The sequence below is a fragment of the Trichosurus vulpecula genome, chromosome 4 (genome assembly GCF_011100635.1).
Source record: "Trichosurus vulpecula isolate mTriVul1 chromosome 4, mTriVul1.pri, whole genome shotgun sequence".
NCBI classification, from domain to species: Eukaryota; Metazoa; Chordata; class Mammalia; order Diprotodontia; family Phalangeridae; genus Trichosurus; species Trichosurus vulpecula.
The window spans coordinates 282,269,918-282,288,385 of NC_050576.1; the positions used below are offsets into that span (position 1 = coordinate 282,269,918).

The window sequence follows — 18,468 nt, forward strand, 5'->3', positions numbered from 1 at the left end:
ATAAGATTTAAAAAATGCTTTGCAAACCTTAAAAACTATACAAATATATAATATATATATTTTATATATAAATATAAAAACTTGATAAATGCTAGCTATTAACTGGCTATTATCAGTACAGCATGTGATTGTCCGTCTGTTATCTCAGTGGCATCAACTCAATAGAAATTGATTCCTGCTGGCTTTCTATTGACTTAGAAAACCACAAATTAGCATTATAGATATTGCCATTTTTATTTATTTTGTTTAACATTTCCCAGCTATATTTTAATCTGGTTCTAGTGCACTCGTGAATTTGGCAGCTTGCTTGGGGCCCACTGGCAGGCGAGTTGGACACCTCTGTGTGATTGACGCAGCTCTAACTAGGGTAGAGTGACCAGAACTTTGACCCAAAGTTCTAAAATTCAGAAGACAATGACAACAACCTAGAGCAACTGAGATCAGCACTTAATTAACAAAATAATTCAAGTAGGAGTGTCTAGGAGCTTCCTCCCCCCTCTGCCATACCCTTGCTTCCCTCTCTGTAGCCATACCCCTCGTGAAACCTAGCTGGACTTTGTACACTTTCCCCCCAGGAGCAGCTTTATGATATCCTTCCTCCTGTTAGCCTGTGTCCATACTCCAGGCAAGCTTCTCTTCCCCTCAGTGACACTTTGTCTTGGGCCACTTGTTATGGACACAAAAATTATTACATGCTTTTGGTGCCCTGTTCTTTGTTAATAATATGCTACCCCTTTATTCATACTCACCATGGGTTTCTCCATTCTCCTTTGGGTGACCTCCTGTTTTAATTCCTTTGGAGACTGTGTATTAATAAAAAAACCAATGATACTTAAAACTTGTTTAGCATTTTATAATTAAAAAAACTTTTTGGATATCTTTTTTTAAATGATCTCTTTTGTTTCTAAGCATTTCCTTCTCTACTCCATTACCCAGAGAACCATATCTTGTAACAAAGAACATATGGAAAGGGGGGAAGAAAAAGTAGGACATTGAAACCCATAACCAACCCATCGACTTAGTCTGAGATGATATGCAATATTCTAAACCCATATTCACACAGTCAGTCAGTAGGCATTTATTAAATCTCCACTATGTGCCAGGCACTCTGCTAATCACTGAAGATACAAGGAAAAGCAAAACAAAAAACAACCCTCAGTCTAATAAAGGAGAAAGCCTGCAAACAACTATGCCCAAACTAGCTATATACAGGATAAGTTGGAGATAAAGAATAGAGGGAAGACATTAGCATCAGGGAGGGATTTATAATTTCAAAAGTATCACATTTGATCCTCCCAACAGCCCTCTGAGGGAGACAGGAGGCTCAGAGAAGGCATGTGACTTGTCCAAGGTCACATAACTAATAAGCGCAGAAGAACCAAGATTCAAACTCAGGTCACCAGACTCCTCTAAGTCCAGGATTGTCTTCTACACCACACTACATCATTGCTCACAGAGAGGGACGTGCTCAGGAACACGGAGAGAAGGCGTATTAGTGTCCACGTGGACAGATGTTATTGGTGAGAGTGAGCATAGCTCTGGAGACCTCAATCTTGCTAGAAAGAAGGTCAAACTTGGGGGAAAATAATAATCTTAAAGATAAGAGTTCTAGTTTTTGTGTCTCAAGATACACATGCAGGAAGAAATGCAGTTGACCTTGGGCCACCCTTCAGAAGTGATGGGTGCGCATGGAATGGGAATATACTGTTCTTTATGTGTGAAGGATGAGCCTAGGGAAAGAAGACAGAGACCATGGCTTAGCCCACATTGTAGAGGTCAGAAAGTCTTTTGGACAATATAGATCCGGGAGCCATCCAGATGTAGTCTTCTCGGTAAGGGGCTCACTGTCTAATGATGCTCTCATCCACTAAGAGGCTAAGGATGCTAGAGATACGATCAGCTTGCCTTCTGGGAGAATGGCATAATTAGAGCAATAGTGTGGCTAAAAGCTAAAGACAGAATAGGACAGGATGGGATTGGATGGGATAGGACAGGACAGGATGGGATGGAACAAAAGTGCATTTTTCTAATGCTTTAAGGATTTCACATGCATTATTTCATTTAAGCCTTATAACAAACCTGTTAGACAGATATTATAAGGTATTGGACTCGGAATCCCCATTTCATAGATGAGGAAACTGAGATGAATTGACTTGCTTGTAGCTATATAGTTAGTAAGTGGCGGAAGTGGATTTAAGTCAAAGTCTTCCTGATTTAATGCCAGAACTTTGCTCACTATGCCATGTTGTCATACAGAACAGTGTTTGTATCCAACCACCAATCTCTTTGTGGGTTCCACTGGACTCATTACAGATCTGACTTCTCCAGCATGTTCATTGGCATGACCTCAAAATACTACTCAACTTTATTTTTAAGTTATACATTATTTAAAAAAAAATTAACCAGCATTTATTTTCTCTCCCTTTTATCTCCTTTTCCTCTATTGAGTGAAAAAAACCCAAAACTCCTTAATAAATATGCATAGTCAAGCAAAACACATTCCTACATTGGCCATGTCTAAAAATGGACTTCTCATCCCACATCTTGATTCCTTTTCCTCTCTGTCAGGAGGTGGATAGCGAGGTTCACCACTGGTTCTCTGGAATTATGGAGATCATTGATCAGAATCCTTAAATCTTTCAGTTTGTTTACATTCTGCCCCTGGTTCTTCTCACTTCACTCCATAACTGCTGAACATTAAATGGCAAGGCAGAACTTCTGGCCAGAAATCCTTGAGCTTAACCTATTAACTCAGCCTTCCTATCTAGAAAAAGAAAATACAATGCATTTTAATGGAAAGAACACTGCATTTGGAGTCCAATAGTTTCAAACTTGAATCCTACCTCCGACATGAGCCATCTTGAGTGACTCAATTTTTCTGGATCTCAGTTTCATTACCTATACAATGAGAATAGTAATACCTGTATTGCACCTGTATTATTACAGAGGTAATGTATTACAGAGGCTCTTCAAAAACCTTACATCACAATATAAATGACAGCTAATTATATTATTAACTAATCTCTGCTGGGTTGGTTGGGCACTAAGAACAGGTAGTGGGGAGATACCTAAGCTTCTTCAGAATGGTGGACTAAAGTAGAGAACTGAACTAGTAGGCAGGACTAATGAAGTCATTTCAGGATCATCCCTTCCCAACATGGCCCACGTGGGGATAGCCAGGAAGGAATAAAGGCAGTAGTAGACAAAGTCAGCATGCCTTTGTTGGGGTGGGGATGAGGGTTGGGAACAGGGAAGTTCTTTTTTTGAGCAGAGGCTCTGGCTAAAAGCCACCAAGATAGCAGCTGCAGATCAAAGAACAGTCTTGACATTGCTCAGTGAGGAGGGGGCTAGATATGTGCTCTGGTCTTTTCTTGTTTATCCTTACGGACCTAGTTGCAGTCCTCACTGTTAGTGGTGTCCCTCTTGAATCGGAGGGACACAGCAATAAGCAGGATGTTGGGTTATGATGTGGTTTGGAGGCATCGTGGGTAAAAATCAGATCCCACTGAAGCATCACAATCGCACATCCAGGGGATTCCTCTGTAGAGATCACACGTAGCCTATACTTGGTGGTGGAGTGTGAGGAGCATTCTGAGTCTGGCTTGATCCAGTTGCTAGCAGTGTGATTTTCTTTGGGCAAGTCTTAATTTTTTTTTTAGTTATCTAGGTGGTGCAGTGGATAGAGCATTGGGCCTGGAATGAAGGAGACCTAAGTTCAAACCTGACCTCAGATACTCTTTAGCTAGGTGACCCTGGGCAAGTCGCTTAATTGCTGTTTGCCTCAGTTTCCTCAATTGTAAAATAAAGCTAATAATAGTACCACCTCCTAAGGATCAATACTTTGTAAAGTATTTCAAAAACCTTAAAGCACTGTATAACTACTATCTGTAATTCTCTGACCCTCCATTTCCTCATCTGTAAAATGAGGTCCTTACATTACTTATGTCACAAGGTTGTTGTGAAGACTTGATGAAATAATATCTATCAAGTGCTTTGGAACTGGGAAACACAGTATAAATATAAGCGTTTGTTATTTGTGTGCTAAGTGTATTCTTATTCACACACACCTTTATGTGTGTCTGTATCCGCTTATGTGTGTACTTATGGCTGAAGATAAAAATGTACCTTTCTCTACTTATTCTATATTTTACTTTCCTGCCTTCTTTCTAACTCTACAAGGTCTCTGGTTCAGCGGTTCTACTGTGGATGAGGAGAGAAGTGTTGCCCAAGGAGGGCCTTTGCCCACAGCAACCCTGTCTGTCCCCCCAGGGCTCATTGTCCCCTTGTACACACACACACACACACACATCCTGTTGGCATGATCTGGGGTCCTGATAGGGATCCAGCCACTCTGGGTTTCCTGTCAGCTGAGTGGGCGAAAGGCAGAGAAAAGAGCCTGAAAAGGGCAGGCTGGTGCCCATCAGATTACCCTGGCTCAGTAGCCAAAGGCAGCCACACCCAGTTAATGGACCAGGTGCCCCTTCTCTGTGTGTCTGAGTCCCTGAACCAGTCCAGTCAAGTAGCCTGTGAACATAAGAAGAACAATGCTCTAGGTCACAAATTCTGATGCCACTCACTTGGTAGACTTCCCATTTATTCATTCAATAAATATTTATTAATTACCCAATGAGGGTAAAGCACTGCAGCCACATCGTGTTCACCTAAAGGATCTCTGACTGCTAGAAAAAAAATGGGAAGAGGATGATTGGTAATAGGCAGAGCATTACAGAAATATTGTCCTAGAATGATACACTGGGGTGTGTGGCTTTTAGACTTCTCTTCTTGCCTTCTTCCCCCATTCCTCCTAACTCTGTATGGACTTGCTTATATGTCCCTATGGGAAGTCATTGATGTTTTAGCCTCAGTTTCCCTCTTCCGCCTAGGCAGAGGTTGGAGGTGATGCTGATCTTCCCAATCACTCAAAAAGATATTGAAGAAAGATTTTAAATTACATCAAAGGCACTAGGAATATTTAGTTTGGAGAACAGAAGGCCTAGTGGGGAAGTTTATGTGCCATTGGCCCTCTGGTAGAGAAATTCTATGAAGAATTGGATAAGACCCTTCAAATCAAATCAGCATGCACTCTGATACTTGGTGCCTTCAGTGCAAAGGTGGGAAAATGTGAAAATGGGGAGAAATATATGGGAAAGTATGGTTCTGGAGAAAGACATGGCAGAGGCCAAAGACTTTGGGTTGATCAGAAACCTCATACCTTTCTCTCGTCAATGCTTTTTAAAAAAAAGGATTGGAAGACACTGGTCATGGTAAGCAGCAAATAACATCACAAGATATGAACTTGATTCCATTTTAATGGACAGGGAAAACTTATTATTGATGTGGGAGTTATCCCAGAGTTGGCTGTCTGTTCACAGTCAGACCAATAGGTCTTCAGAGCTAAGATTAGAATTTATAATAAACAAGAAGAAAGAGTAATAATGAGAAAAAGATGTGTCATATAATTTAGAAAGTTTAACCCTCAATTGTTTGAACAAACTATTAAAAATAAAAAATGGGAAAGGACGTCAGATATAACAATGACATTGAAACTAACATTGACACTGATAACTTTATCCAGAAGTTAAATTAATTGCTACAACAAAGAGACCAAAAGAGCCCAGTAAACACCTTAGTCATCAAACATTTAACTTACTTGCCAATGGAGAGAGATGTCTGCCAAAGGCAACATTGGGCTAAAATATAAACTTGTCGGTAGAAGTCTTCTGAAGAAGGATGATGTATACTTATGAACAGTATCATTTTATAAAACAGAGAGACACAGCAGAGGGTAAGCCTAGTTTGAAGAAAACTTGGCAAGATGTGTAGCTAAGCAAAGTCATCCCAAGAGCATTCAAAGATGAAATTAAAAAGGACTACAAACAGAAGGAAAATGGGAAAGACTTACAAAAACCATTTCAACAAACTGTTTATTCCATCAAAGATAGTGGGACCACCATACTTGGACCCTAACATCACATTCTTTGAAGTGCTTACAGAGGAGGTAGAAATCACCCTAAAGCAACAAATATGGGAGAAACATCTGGATCGGATTAAGTACATATAGAGGAGATCTATCCTGGAGGTGATACAATTGTGAGGGCTTTGATGGACTGATATACAAGGGATTTTAAGAAGGAGAAGATATTAAAGATGTGAAAAAAATCTCAGCCTTGTTAATAAGTTTAACTACTCACCTATATGCCTACCCTTCTATCTATACAAAGTCTTTATGAAGGTCAACTATATGTGAAGCAAGGGTATCTTTTATGAAGGTAATAGGCAAGAGCTATCCCAAAATAGACCCTATCCTTACTATCTCATACTTGATTAAAAGATGTAGAGAGCAGAAGATCTCATTGTGCTTAATGTTTTTTTGGTTATGAAAAAGGGATTAAACTCAGCACAAAATGGTGCCTCATAGTCTCTTTTACGTCAAGATGTCCCTCATCTTTACTTCAAGACCATTCCGGATTCCTTGGAAGATGCTACAACAGAAATAACTCTGTTCAGTAACTCTGATGAGAATTAGGTAAGACAAAACAGAGGATGTATGCTCAGCAAAGATATATATTGCTGTGATGGAGGAGATTCGGGGCAAAGCAGGTCAATCAAGGATTCCACATAGATGATGAGATCCTCTAGATGCTCACATTTGAAGATGACATTGTGTTACGTCAAGCCTCAAGACTTTGCAGAACCTCCTAGAAAAGATCTGTTATCAGTCAAAGGAGCTTGGCCTGTCAATCCACATAGGAAAGGCCAACTGGATGAAGAATGTCTACTGCCCATATTTTCTTATGCATCTGAATGGACAACCCATAGGGCTTTCAACATTATATATATTGGGGAAAGACAAAACAGATGGACAGTGAGCTTGGCCCAGAGTTGAAAAGGAGAGGAAAGAGATCTGAATTGCTTTGGGAAACTGCAAAACACTTTCCATAACAGCAGAGGCCTGCCTTTTTTAATACAGACATTTTTACCAATATAGACACTAAGTGTCTGGGGCAGGATATGAACCTAGTTTCTCTGGCTCCAGAGTTAGTTCTTTTTCAGTTACACCATGCTGGTTGTAGTTGTGACCTCTATAAAAACAAATTTTTAAAAGTTTTTATGAAATTGTAACCTTTCTCCAGAATACATTCAAGATCCTTCACAGTGTGCCCCCTAGCCTACCTTTCTGGCCTTATGTTGCACCACTGTCTTGCTCGTTCTTATGTTCCAGCCCAGCTGGAATACTTGCTGTTCCCTGATCTCTTCCTGCCCTTTTCTGTTTCCATGCTTTTGTACAAGCTACTCTATCCTCGACGTTTGAGATGGTTTCTCTCTACCCTATTTAGGATCATAGGTTCTAGATGTAGAACTATGGTTCAATTGTTGTTCAGCCATGTCCTGCTCTCCATGACTCCATTTGGGGTTTTCTTGGGAAAGATCGTGAAGTGTTTTGCTATTTCCCTCTCCGGCTCATTTTACGGATGAGGAAACTGAGGCAAACAGGGTTAAGTGACTTGCGCAGGGTCACACAGCTAGTGAGTATCTGAGGCTGGTTTTGAATTCAGGAGGATGAGTCTTCCTGATTCCCAGCCTAACTCTAGCTTCTAGAGTTTGAGGGACCTTGAAAATCATTCAGTTTAACACTTTCTTTTTACAGATGAGGAAAGTAAGGCACATGAAGCTCAAGTGTTTTCCCCAAGGTTACACGGCTAGTAGACAGAAGATCTGGGACTGACAGGCTTCTCTGTGATGCTTAGCTCCAGCTCTAAGTGATCCCTTCCTCCCTTCCTGAAAGACCTCTCCCATAAGCTTAAATCAGTTTCCAATGTGCATTATAGGGTGCATTTGGGAGTGCAAATTTTTGAGGGACAGATTGTGTCATTCCTTATCCTTGTACCCCAGGCTAGTATATAGAAGGCTTTCTGTAAACTGGTTAATTTGAACCGAATAGTAAATGGTAACACAGAAAAAGTATTTCAGAATAGACCACCAGGGGGCACTAGAGGTCTCTGTGAGTATAGTGTTTGAGGATGGGTTAATGACTGGCCTTGTGACCCTCTGGCCTTCTTGATGCTATCCCTATCTCTGGACTGTGGAATTCTTCTTTTAGGCCAGATAGTCAAAGGTCTCCCAGTTCTTAAAGATCTCTAGGGAAAGAGAAGCCACATCCTCCTGTGCTAACCCCTGCTGTAACCCTGAAAGTCAGAAAGTTCTATTCAGTGACTCATCCCAAGCCCCATTTTCTTATGTTGCAGTGTGTATGTGTGTGTGTATGTGTGTGATGTGTGTGTGTGTGTGTGTGTGCGCGCACGCGCGCGCGCGCGCACTCGCATGCACATATGGAATGGAGCATTATCAGCCATCAGAGATTTAAAGCTTTCCATCAAACACTTCACCCCTTCATCTTTTGCTCTTCAAGTAGAATCATCTTCTTACCCGGAGACATAACTAGGCTTGGGTAACTGGGGCTTTGCCTCAGGTCACTGATATCCTAGGGGGTAGGGTGGAGGATGAGGGCTGTACTTCTTCTTTAGGGCAACCACTACTATCTCTGCGCTGAGCCTCTCTGTCTTCTGATGGATTACACCACCATAAAGTCTGATTGCCTCTGTGCAGCTGTGCCCCTTTGCCATCATATTCCCCTCCTGTGAGGTTTTCCTGCCTTTAGTCCCAGAGAAGGCGAGGTCTGGACTCTCTGGGTGATACTGTCCTTTGTCATACTGTCCTTTGTACTGCCACTCCCATGCCCCTCAGGTACAAGAATACTTAGCTATGGTGGCCTCAATTTCTTTAACATCACCTGTAGTGACTAATCCTATAATCCATAATCATAGCAAAATCCCTCTTGGCTTATTTCTAGCATGTTTGAGGAGTGAGGGGGCATAGGTTGAGCTGTCGCCTGAGTAATTCTTCTAGGAAGGACCATGCTGAAGGGCTGATGTTTTTCCTTTGCAGGTACGTCCATTACTTCAGTGGGCTGCTCTCTGGTTCCATCAAAATGAACAACAAGCCTTTGTTCCTGCACCATGTCATCATGCACGGCATCCCCAACTTTGAATCCAAAGGAGGTCAGTGGCTGATAGTTTAGGTTTCAGTCTCTCCACTTTTCCCATTGCCTCACTTACCCCTGCTTCCTCTTTCCTACCTTCTCTCCTTCCTTTTTTCAGTCTCTTTCCTTCCCTCCTCATTCTTCCTTCTTTCCTACTTAAACCTTTTCTCTTCTTCTATTTCCTTTTTGTTGTTTTGTTCCCCATAACTTCTCTGTTCCTTCTATCTATTAAACATCCTTACCTATTTTTTTTATTGCTTCTTTCAGGCTGTCGACCCTTCCTCAGGATTTACCAGGCCATGCAACCTGTCTACACTTCTGGAATCTAGTATGTATCTCTTCCCCATGGAGATGAGTATCTTAGGCTTCTCCTGCCACTACTAGGAAGGGACAAGAAGCTATACCTTTTCATCACTAAAGTGCTATACATTACAAACACCTAAAAAGGACAGTGTACTTTACACATGGATCTGTATTCTTCTTTTTCACTCATCTGGTTAAGGGAACATCAGTATTGTAGATTAAATTCTGTGTGAACTTCTGAGAAATTGTGTTTTGGGAAAAGAAGGTGAAAAGTCTCTGTTTTTGTCCTAAATTTCTCTCTCCCTCCCTCCACCCCCACTCTATCTCTTTCTCTCTATCCTTCTCTCTCTTTCCATTTCTCTGTCTCTCTGTCCATCTCTCTCTCTCTCTCTCTCTCTCTCTCTTTCCATCTCTCTCCATTTTTCTTTTCATCTCCTTTTCTCTCTCTCCATATCTCTCTCCATGTCTGTTTTTCTGTCCCTCCATCTCTCTCCATCATTCTTTCTGTCTCTCTTCATCTCTTTCTCCACCTCTCTCTTTTCACCCCTCTCTCCATTTCTCTTTCTTTCTCTCCATCTCTCTCTTTCCATCTCTCCACCTCTTTCCATCTCTCTCCATCTTCCTCTTTTCTCTCTCCATCTCTGTCTCTCCATCTCTCTCTTTATCTCTCTCTACATCTCTCTCTACCTCTCTATCTCTCTCCACCTCTTTCCATCTCTCTCCATCTTCTTTTTTTCTCTCTCCATCTCTGTCTCTCCCCATGTTTCTTTCCATCTCTCTCTCTACCTCTCTCTTTCCATCCCTCTCTCCATTTCTCTTTCTTTCTCTCCATCTCCATCTCTCTCTATCCATCTCTCTCCATTTCTCTATCTGTCTCTCTGTCCATCTCTCTCTCTCTCCCTCTCCATCATTCTCTCCATCTCTCTCTTTCCATCCCTCTCTCCATCTCTTTCCATCTCTCTCCATCTTCCTCTTTTTCTCTCTCTCCATCTTTGTCTCTCCCCATGTTTCTTGCCATCTCTCTCTTCATCTCTCTCTCCATCTCCCTCCACAGCAATGTCCAAGGAGACAGCCAGACCAGCATCTGTATCACCATTGAGCCTGGATTGCTTCTGAAGGGAGACATCTTGGTAAGGACCGTTTCCTTTTTGGTGATAATCCCTCTGTCCTTCCTGTCCTGTTGCTGCTGCTGTGGTTACTCCTACTCCTCCCTCCTCAGAGGAGATGGAGCACAGCACCAACCAATGAGAAACACAGACTCCATAGGTGGGCAGGGCCCTGCTGATGTCACACTTCCCATCTTTTCCCTGTAGGTGCGGTCCCTTTCTCCTGACCCAGAGGCAGGGCAGTAAAGTAGAAAGAAGCCTGAATGAGGAATCAAGAGATCCAGGCAATAGTTGAGACTACACTCCTTACTAGAAATAGATGCCTATTGAGAGGCAGCATGGCCTGGTGGCTGGAGAGTTGGCTTTGGCAGCTATAAAGACCTGGGTTCAAGTCCTACCTCTGACATATCCGGTCTTTGTAGTCCTGAACAAGTCACCTAGCCTCTTGGTGTCCAGGCACTTAGTCTCCAACTTTTTGCATTAATTAGAAGTAATTTCTTATTGGAAACCCCTTAGAGCAGGAAATGACAGGTACCACTGAAAAAGAAAAAAAATGATTGTTGGGATTGTATGGATTATCCTGGGCAAGTCATTTAACCTGTCTTAGCCTTTGTATAATGGGGATTACAACCGTCCCACTTATTTTACTGGATTGTTGTAAAGCTCAAATGAGATGTGTGTGAAAGTGCTTTGGGAAAGGTTGGATATTATATAAATGTAAAATTAGCATATTTGTTTCTTGTCTGGAGAGAATATAGCTTCTAGCGTTACGTCCTCTGATCGGAAGGGACGACATCCCTCCTTGCCACCCTTTCACTTAGCATTTTCCCCAGAAGGTCATGGGATCATAGATTAAGATGTAAAAAGGACCTTAGAAGGCACTTAGTCCAATTCTCTAATTTTGCAGCCTAGGAAACTGAGGCCTCCAGCTCCAAATCCAGAAATTTTTCTACTGTATCATGGTGTAGTTTCTATAATAATTAAAGAATTAATTTCCATTGTGCTACAATTTAAACCCACCCTCAGCTGTGCTGAAGCCTCCTAGGATGGGACTTTTTTCTTTTACTTTGTTGGCTGACAAAATAATCTCTAAGAGATTTTTTGTCTGGTGATGGCAACATTTTGCTTCCTGACACTGGAGATGAGTTCTGGAAACCGTGGGCATTAGCCTGGGGTTCTGTCTGATTCCCCTTCCCCCAAGGTGGTCTTGATGTTTCAGTGAGTCTGACTAGTGTCCCCTCCATGTCTTTGGCCCAGCTGAAATGTTACCACAAAAAGTTCCGAAGCCCAGCCCGGGATGTCATATTCCGAGTTCAGTTCCACACCTGTGCCATCCACGACCTGGGGGTCGTCTTTGGGAAGGAGGACCTCGATGATGCTTTCAAAGGTGGGGCTCTTGGGAGTGGGGCATGGGAGAGGGAAGGGAAGCCAGTTTGAGATGAGGCTCATTCCTTTTCTATCAAGTGGATCTCTTGCTGCGCTTTCCCAATTTGCCCCATTCCTCCTCTCCTATTGTGTCTTTTCACCATTACCCTCCTTTTCTCTCCCCCTTTGGGACTTCTCACTTTCTGGCTGAAGACATTGGATCCCCATTCACTATTTCAATCCCCTGCCTCCCCCTTCTTCCATCCTCCCCATGCCTATCCCTTTAGTACCTGGAATGAAATCCTTAGCTGAATGGGGCGGTGCCAGGGAGAGCAGGGAGGAGAGCTGGGGAGGATGGTGGAGAAGGAAGGGGAGTGATCCCAGATGTGCTGGAGTAAAATTCAAGAACCTATTGTTAAAATTTCAGTGTGACCATGTACACCTCAGAAAGCAGCAAATGCTAATAAATCAGGACTTGATTTAGTGTGTTGATTGTCAAGTCTTAAGAAGGTGATGGAGAAAATATGAATAACACAGATTAAACTTAAAAGTATGTGGTGGGCTCATTCTTTTTTTCTGGAGTCAGTTGCTAAATATTTACCAGCACGCCCCTGGATAATCCCCATCATTTTGTTCTGAACCACATGTGTGCAAGATGCCTTTGTGTGCTGAGCAAGATATGTCTGTGCTGAAGTCAGGGGCTAAGAATTCTCAGAACATTTTCTGGGAGCTGATGGAAGGCTTCCTTTCTTTCTCTTCTTTTCCAGATGATCGGTTTCCAGAGTATGGCAAAGTAGAGTTTGTATTTTCCTATGGCCCTGAGAAAATTCAAGGTATAATCTCCTTTTATTTTCCACCATACCTATGCCTCTGCTAACCTGCTCCGTAATCCTGCCCCACGACCCAATGCAAGATATCTATGCTAAAAAAATTAGAACAACAGATAAATATTTGGGCATCAGAGTGGATTCTAGCTATATTGAATGAGAATCAATGACTGAACTGTGGGGGAAAAATAATACAAAAGGAGGTAAGATAGATTTCATAGATAGTTAAATCTGGAAAGAGTCTTAGAGATCATCTAGTTCAACTCCCTTGTCTCAAGGAGTTGGGCACACAGTAGGTACTTAAATGTTTATTGACTGACACATGAAGAAACTGAGGCCCAGAGATGTGATTAGTGGCAGAGTTAAGACATCAACCCAAGATTCCTTACTCCTCCTCCAGGCCACTTTCCCCTGTTCCATGAGTATGGCATTGGAGTAGTCAGATAGTATAGGAACCATTAGGTTATTTTCCTATCGTAATCAGCCTTGGTCAGAGTCCTGTGTCCATCTCTAGGCTCCACAGATAAAGAAGGCTGTAGATAGAGGCCAGAGGAAAGGCATGAAGATGGTGGAAGGACAGATGAACAAGGTTTATGAGAAGAGAATAAAGGAACTTGAATAGTTCAACTTAAAGATGAGAAGCCTGATTAAACAACAGCCTTTAATAGTCTTGCTTGGCAGAGGATGAAGACCTGATATTTTCAGCTCAGGAAAGAAAATGAGGAGATGATTGTAGGCTGAAGGAAGGATTTAGGATAACTTGAAGGACATCAAAGGTGATGGAGCTCTAGTAGGCATGACTGATTGAGATTCAGTTGTCTTACTTTGTAGACTGGGAGGGCCTCCTGTTGGTCTGGCTCAGAGAGAGAGCATCCTAATGAGGGAGGAGATGAGTGGGATGACCTTTAGAGAACCCAAGAGCATTCACACTTCTCTGATTCTATTAGGGGTTCTTAATGTGGAGTCCACAAAGTTGTTATTTTTAGAATTTGATTACTGTATTTTAGTATAATTGGTTTCCTTTTATAATCCTATGCATTTTATTTTAGTGCTTTAAAACATTCTTAGAAGGGGTATATAGGTTTCCCCACACTGAAAACCTCTGCTCCAGGCTGGCCTCTAGTCCATAGGTCAGTTTAATTTAGCATTTCTTGAGAACTTTCTGCATACAAAGCTCATCATTTTTCTCTCACAGTCTTTGACCCCAGTCAGTTATAGCATGAATCTTCCTAAACCCCTTTCCCCTAATTCCAGTGGGAGACCATTATAATCTTCTGGTATTTTCATGATTGTTTTAGAAGAGGAGTTGGAATAACTCAGAAGGCTAGAGGATTACCCACAGTGAGGTCTCCAAGCTTCTCAGGGCTCTATCTTCCAGGGCTCCATCATGGGACCTGGGTGTGAGCCTCATCAATAGCATTAAGGGCCTAGACTCCAGAGTTTCATGATCAGTTTGGCCATTGACCCTAGGATGGACCCCTGACCCATTTTGTGCCTTATTTTCCTTCTTTGTGGCCTCAAAATAATGTGAAATTGCCTAGAGACCTTCCTTAGGGGAATACTGTGATTTCCTCTTTTATTCCAAATGTTAATCTCTTTTTATGTCCCTTTCCTCCAATCACCCAGGAATGGAACATCTGGAGAATGGGCCAAGTGTATCCGTGGACTATAACACCTCTGACCCTCTCATCCGCTGGGATTCCTATGACAATTTCAACATGCACCGAGAAGACAGCATGGAAGGTAGGTGCACTGGGGCAGCTTCTCTGCCTCCTTTCCAAGGGTCAAGTCTTTTGAAGTGGGAGGTTTGTGACATAATCTAAGCTGGAGGAAAATAATACTGGGGTTATTTAGACAACACAGGTTATCTAGATTATATAATTATTTATGGATTTTGAGCACCAGATTTGCAAATCTACGTAGAAAAGTTTGTGCCCCCTCTACAGTATTTGGTGAGCCTCAAAATATGCATTTAGTACCTGTATCTGATACTGGTCCCCTCTTTCCTCACTATCATGGTCCATGAAACAATAGAAGCCTAGGTAGCTAGCTGGATATGAGGCTACATTTAGAATTAGGATGCTCTCAGTTCAAATTCTATTTAGACACTTACCAATATGATCTTAGGCAAGTCATTGAACCACTAGAAGCCTCAGTTTACTCATCTGTAAAATAGGACTAATTATGACTGCTACCTTGCAAAGTTTTTGGGAGGATCAAGCAAAATAATATAATGTAAAACTCTTTGCCAACATTAACACACTATATAAATGTTAGCTATTGTTATTATTAAGTGCTAGATTTGAAATTGGAGGACATAGCTTCTTGGCTCTATTACTTTTGTATTTTGGTCTTGTTTGTCAAGGAGAATAAATCTTTGGGATTGGAAAGTAAAAAAAGAAGTAACTAATGGAGAATTGAAACTCAGCATAAATATAATATAATATAATGTAATATAATGTAAATATAAGTTATGGCCACCCTTGGTTTCAAGTCACTAGAACAAATGAACTATATATGGAAAAAAGTGACAGTGTGATTGCTGGGCTACTGTCAATGTGATCTTTGAAAAACCATGGAGAATAGAACTGGTTCTACAGAATTGGAGAAAGGCAGATATTGTCTCAGTTTTTTTTTTTAGAAAAGGGAAAAAAGACGAATCTGAAAATTTATAGGCCAATGCATTTGATTTTAATTCCTGATAAAATTCCATTATTATTAAAGCGATGGCTATTGGATATCTGGAAAAGGAAGCAGCAGTCAGAGCATAGTTTCCTCCGGAATAGAGCCTGCTAGGCTAACATGATTTTCTTTTTTGACAGTCACTAGCACAGCAAATCAGAAGAATGAGATGAAGTTAGTTTATTTAAATTTTTTTGGAAAAAATAAAAAGCATTGACAAAGATTCTCATGCACTTGTGTGAAAGAGATGGAGGGAAATGCGGGCTAGACCATAGTACAGTTAGCAGATTCACCTGCTTGAATGGCCTGACCCAATGAGTCACTGATGACTCAATGTCAGCTTGAAGAGTAGTTAGGCGGTGAGGTTCCCAGACATCTGTTCTTAGCCCTGGGATATCTGAGACATTTTTTATCAGTGACTTAAATGATTATCAAATTTGCTGATGACCCAAGGCTAGGAGAGACAATGAACATATAGGATGATAGAATCAGGATCCCAAAAGATCTTCACAGACTTGAACATTGGGACAAATCTGATGAGATGAAATTTAATATGGATAAGTATAAAGTCTCATGCTTGGATTAAAAAAAACCCTGACTAAGTAAAAGATGGGGGCATCAAGACTAGATAGTAATTTGTCTGAAAACAATTTGGGGGTGTGAGCAGTCTAGCCCAATGTGACTCAATCAAAAAAGGTAATGTGTTCGTAGGCATAGTATCCAGGAATGCAGCAGTTCCGCTCTCTTTGGCCCTGACCAAACCACAGCTGGGTTTCACATTTTAAGAAAAGTATTGATAAACTTTAAGATTAAAAGAAACTGGGGATATTTAGACTGGAAAAGAGCTGGCTTGGGAGGGTCATGATTGTTATTTTCAAGTGTTTGAAGGGCCCTCTTCCTGGGAGAATGATTGGATTTGTTTTTACAATGGACGGAATTTTCCATCAGTCAGAGCTAGGCTTGTTGCAAGGAAACACACCTACTCAGAGCAGATGAGCATGGGGAACCAGAGCCCACTCTGACCCTCAGATTCTTTCTACTGGTTCCATACCTATTTTTTTTTCTTCTGAATGGGGACTGCTTCTCAGGGTCTCTGCTTATTTTCAGGGACTCTTTAGATAGATACAGCTGATAGCAGCTTTGCCCCTGGCTCTCGGGACGTATCTTTACTTGGATTCCCTGAAACCAGGGAGAGAAGAGGGATGAGGATTGAGGGTAGGGTTAGGAAAATAATGATAGAGAAGACTGGAATGAGGAGCAGAAAAAATCAGGGAATAAGCAGAAAGTTCAGGTGGGCCATGAGGAAGGAGGGAAGAGAGATAGCTGTGAAGATGAGAAAGAGGTGTTGAGAGGTCTAAGAGGAAAACCAAGAGACCAAGACAGTGGAGAAAAGATGGGAGGGAGTTCAGCTAGAATCCTCTGACCCGCTTCACACACACTGGCTCCCCCCTCTTGCTCCTAACATCTGGGGTTGGGGAAGAGGGAAGGGAGAAGGGAACAGATGGAGCCCTTTGGCTACTGTAAAGGTCATCATGTCCAGAAAGGGACAGAGAGTCTCCTGTGTAGGGATATAGAACCTGGCTCCATGCCCAAGGCGCCTGGAAGAGGGGACAGAGGAGTCAGGCAACTAATTGGAGAGTAGGGTGGGGAGGGTATCTCATCTCTCCTCTTTCCTGGTTAGGCACAGGGTGGGGCTGGCCTGGATGGTGGATGGAGGCTTGTAAAACTCTGCAACTCCATCAGAGGAGACATATACCCTCCTCTTTGCTGTACTGTCTACCCTCCATTTAGGGCATGGAAAACTGACCTGGTTTTGAAAGGCTCTGAATTCCTGGCAGGGGTAGGAAAAATAAGAGGCCCGAGGTTACTCCCTGGGACAGGTGGTGGGGGGTGGGGGAGTAATGGTCAAAAGTAGTGACCACTGTTCCAATCCCCATTACTCATAGGATCATAGATTTAGAGCTGGAAAAAAAATCTTAGAGACCAATGAGTCCAGCACCATTTTTTTTTAAGATAAAGAAACTGAGACTTAGAAAAAAAATTAAGTGTTTTGCCCAGAATCATGAAACTAGTAGGCATCAGAGACAGCATTCAAATTCAGGTCTTCCTGGTTCCAGGTTTAGCATTCTGTTCACCACACCTCACTGCCTCTCTGCCTGGCTGGGGGAAATTATCAGAGACCACTGTTTCACCTTCAGTCCCTTCTGCCCCCACCCTCAAGTTTAGAATCCTGGGGTAAAACTCATCCCCTTGATTCTTGAACTCTCTGAGGATCCCAGGAGGTGAAGATGCCTATATTCTTGTGTCAACTCCATCTTTCTCAATTACTCAATTTCTTCTTCTTCTTCTCCTATGGCTGAATTTCCTTCTATATGGGATAGGAGTAAGGTTGACATGGAAGAGAAGGAGGGGAAGGGCAGGATGGGTCAGGGATTAGGGGTAGAGCGTTTAACTTTCAGAGAGAAGGAAAGGAAGGTTGGATGAAACTAGAGCCTGGTGGTAGGTACTTAGTTTTGGTAGACCATAAAGTAAGGGGGAAGTGTCTGCTTTGATCCTTCTCTGTGGCAATCAAGGAAAAGAAGGTAGGGCTGATCCGAGATCAGGTTCTGCCTTCCCATACTGACCTGAGCTGGAAGGCTCAACCTCCCTCACTTGAGAGATGAGAGATGAAGTTATGCAAGTAGCAAACAAGGTTACATGAGTAGGTTTGACAGCTATTCCCTATGGCACATACTTTTCCCATGTAAGGCTGGCTTCTGCTCAGAGGAGAGTCATAGCAGAAATTTTGGATGTTATGGTAGCCTGAAAGTCACTTAATGGTCTCAGTGCCCTAGGCAGCTCTCTAAAAAGTGGTAGGTACTGATCTCCATTGATAGAAGGCTATGTCCTCATCTGGAGTTCTCTATTCTAAAGGTGGTAGACACATGGTGGTGAGAGGGCTGCCCCAACCGTATTAAAATGTAATTGGGAAATATTTATTAAAAAAATTAAAAATACAATAGAACATAGATAATGTTAAGATGTGATTTTCTAAGTAAATATGCTTGAGCAGGAATCCTTATGTATGGTTTAATGGCCCCTTTTCTATTTGAGTTTGACTAGGTTGTCTATACCAATGAAATCTCTCATCTGGCAAAAAATCGAA

The 18,468-nt window shown here is 42.0% G+C and overlaps 1 protein-coding gene across 11 annotated transcripts in view; it reads left to right on the top strand.

The window, feature by feature from the left end:
- TNS1 (tensin 1) overlaps positions 1 to 18,468 on the top strand; it is a 251,546-nt gene that overhangs the window by 132,755 nt on the left and 100,323 nt on the right. For all 11 annotated transcript variants that reach the window (XM_036754950.1, XM_036754952.1, XM_036754951.1 and 8 more), the window contains 6 exons: positions 8,947 to 9,059; positions 9,308 to 9,368; positions 10,398 to 10,473; positions 11,707 to 11,836; positions 12,582 to 12,647; positions 14,268 to 14,384. In XM_036754950.1, the coding sequence (XP_036610845.1) occupies positions 8,947 to 9,059; positions 9,308 to 9,368; positions 10,398 to 10,473; positions 11,707 to 11,836; positions 12,582 to 12,647; positions 14,268 to 14,384 (563 nt within the window). The remainder of the gene's footprint in view (positions 1 to 8,946; positions 9,060 to 9,307; positions 9,369 to 10,397; positions 10,474 to 11,706; positions 11,837 to 12,581; positions 12,648 to 14,267; positions 14,385 to 18,468) is intronic.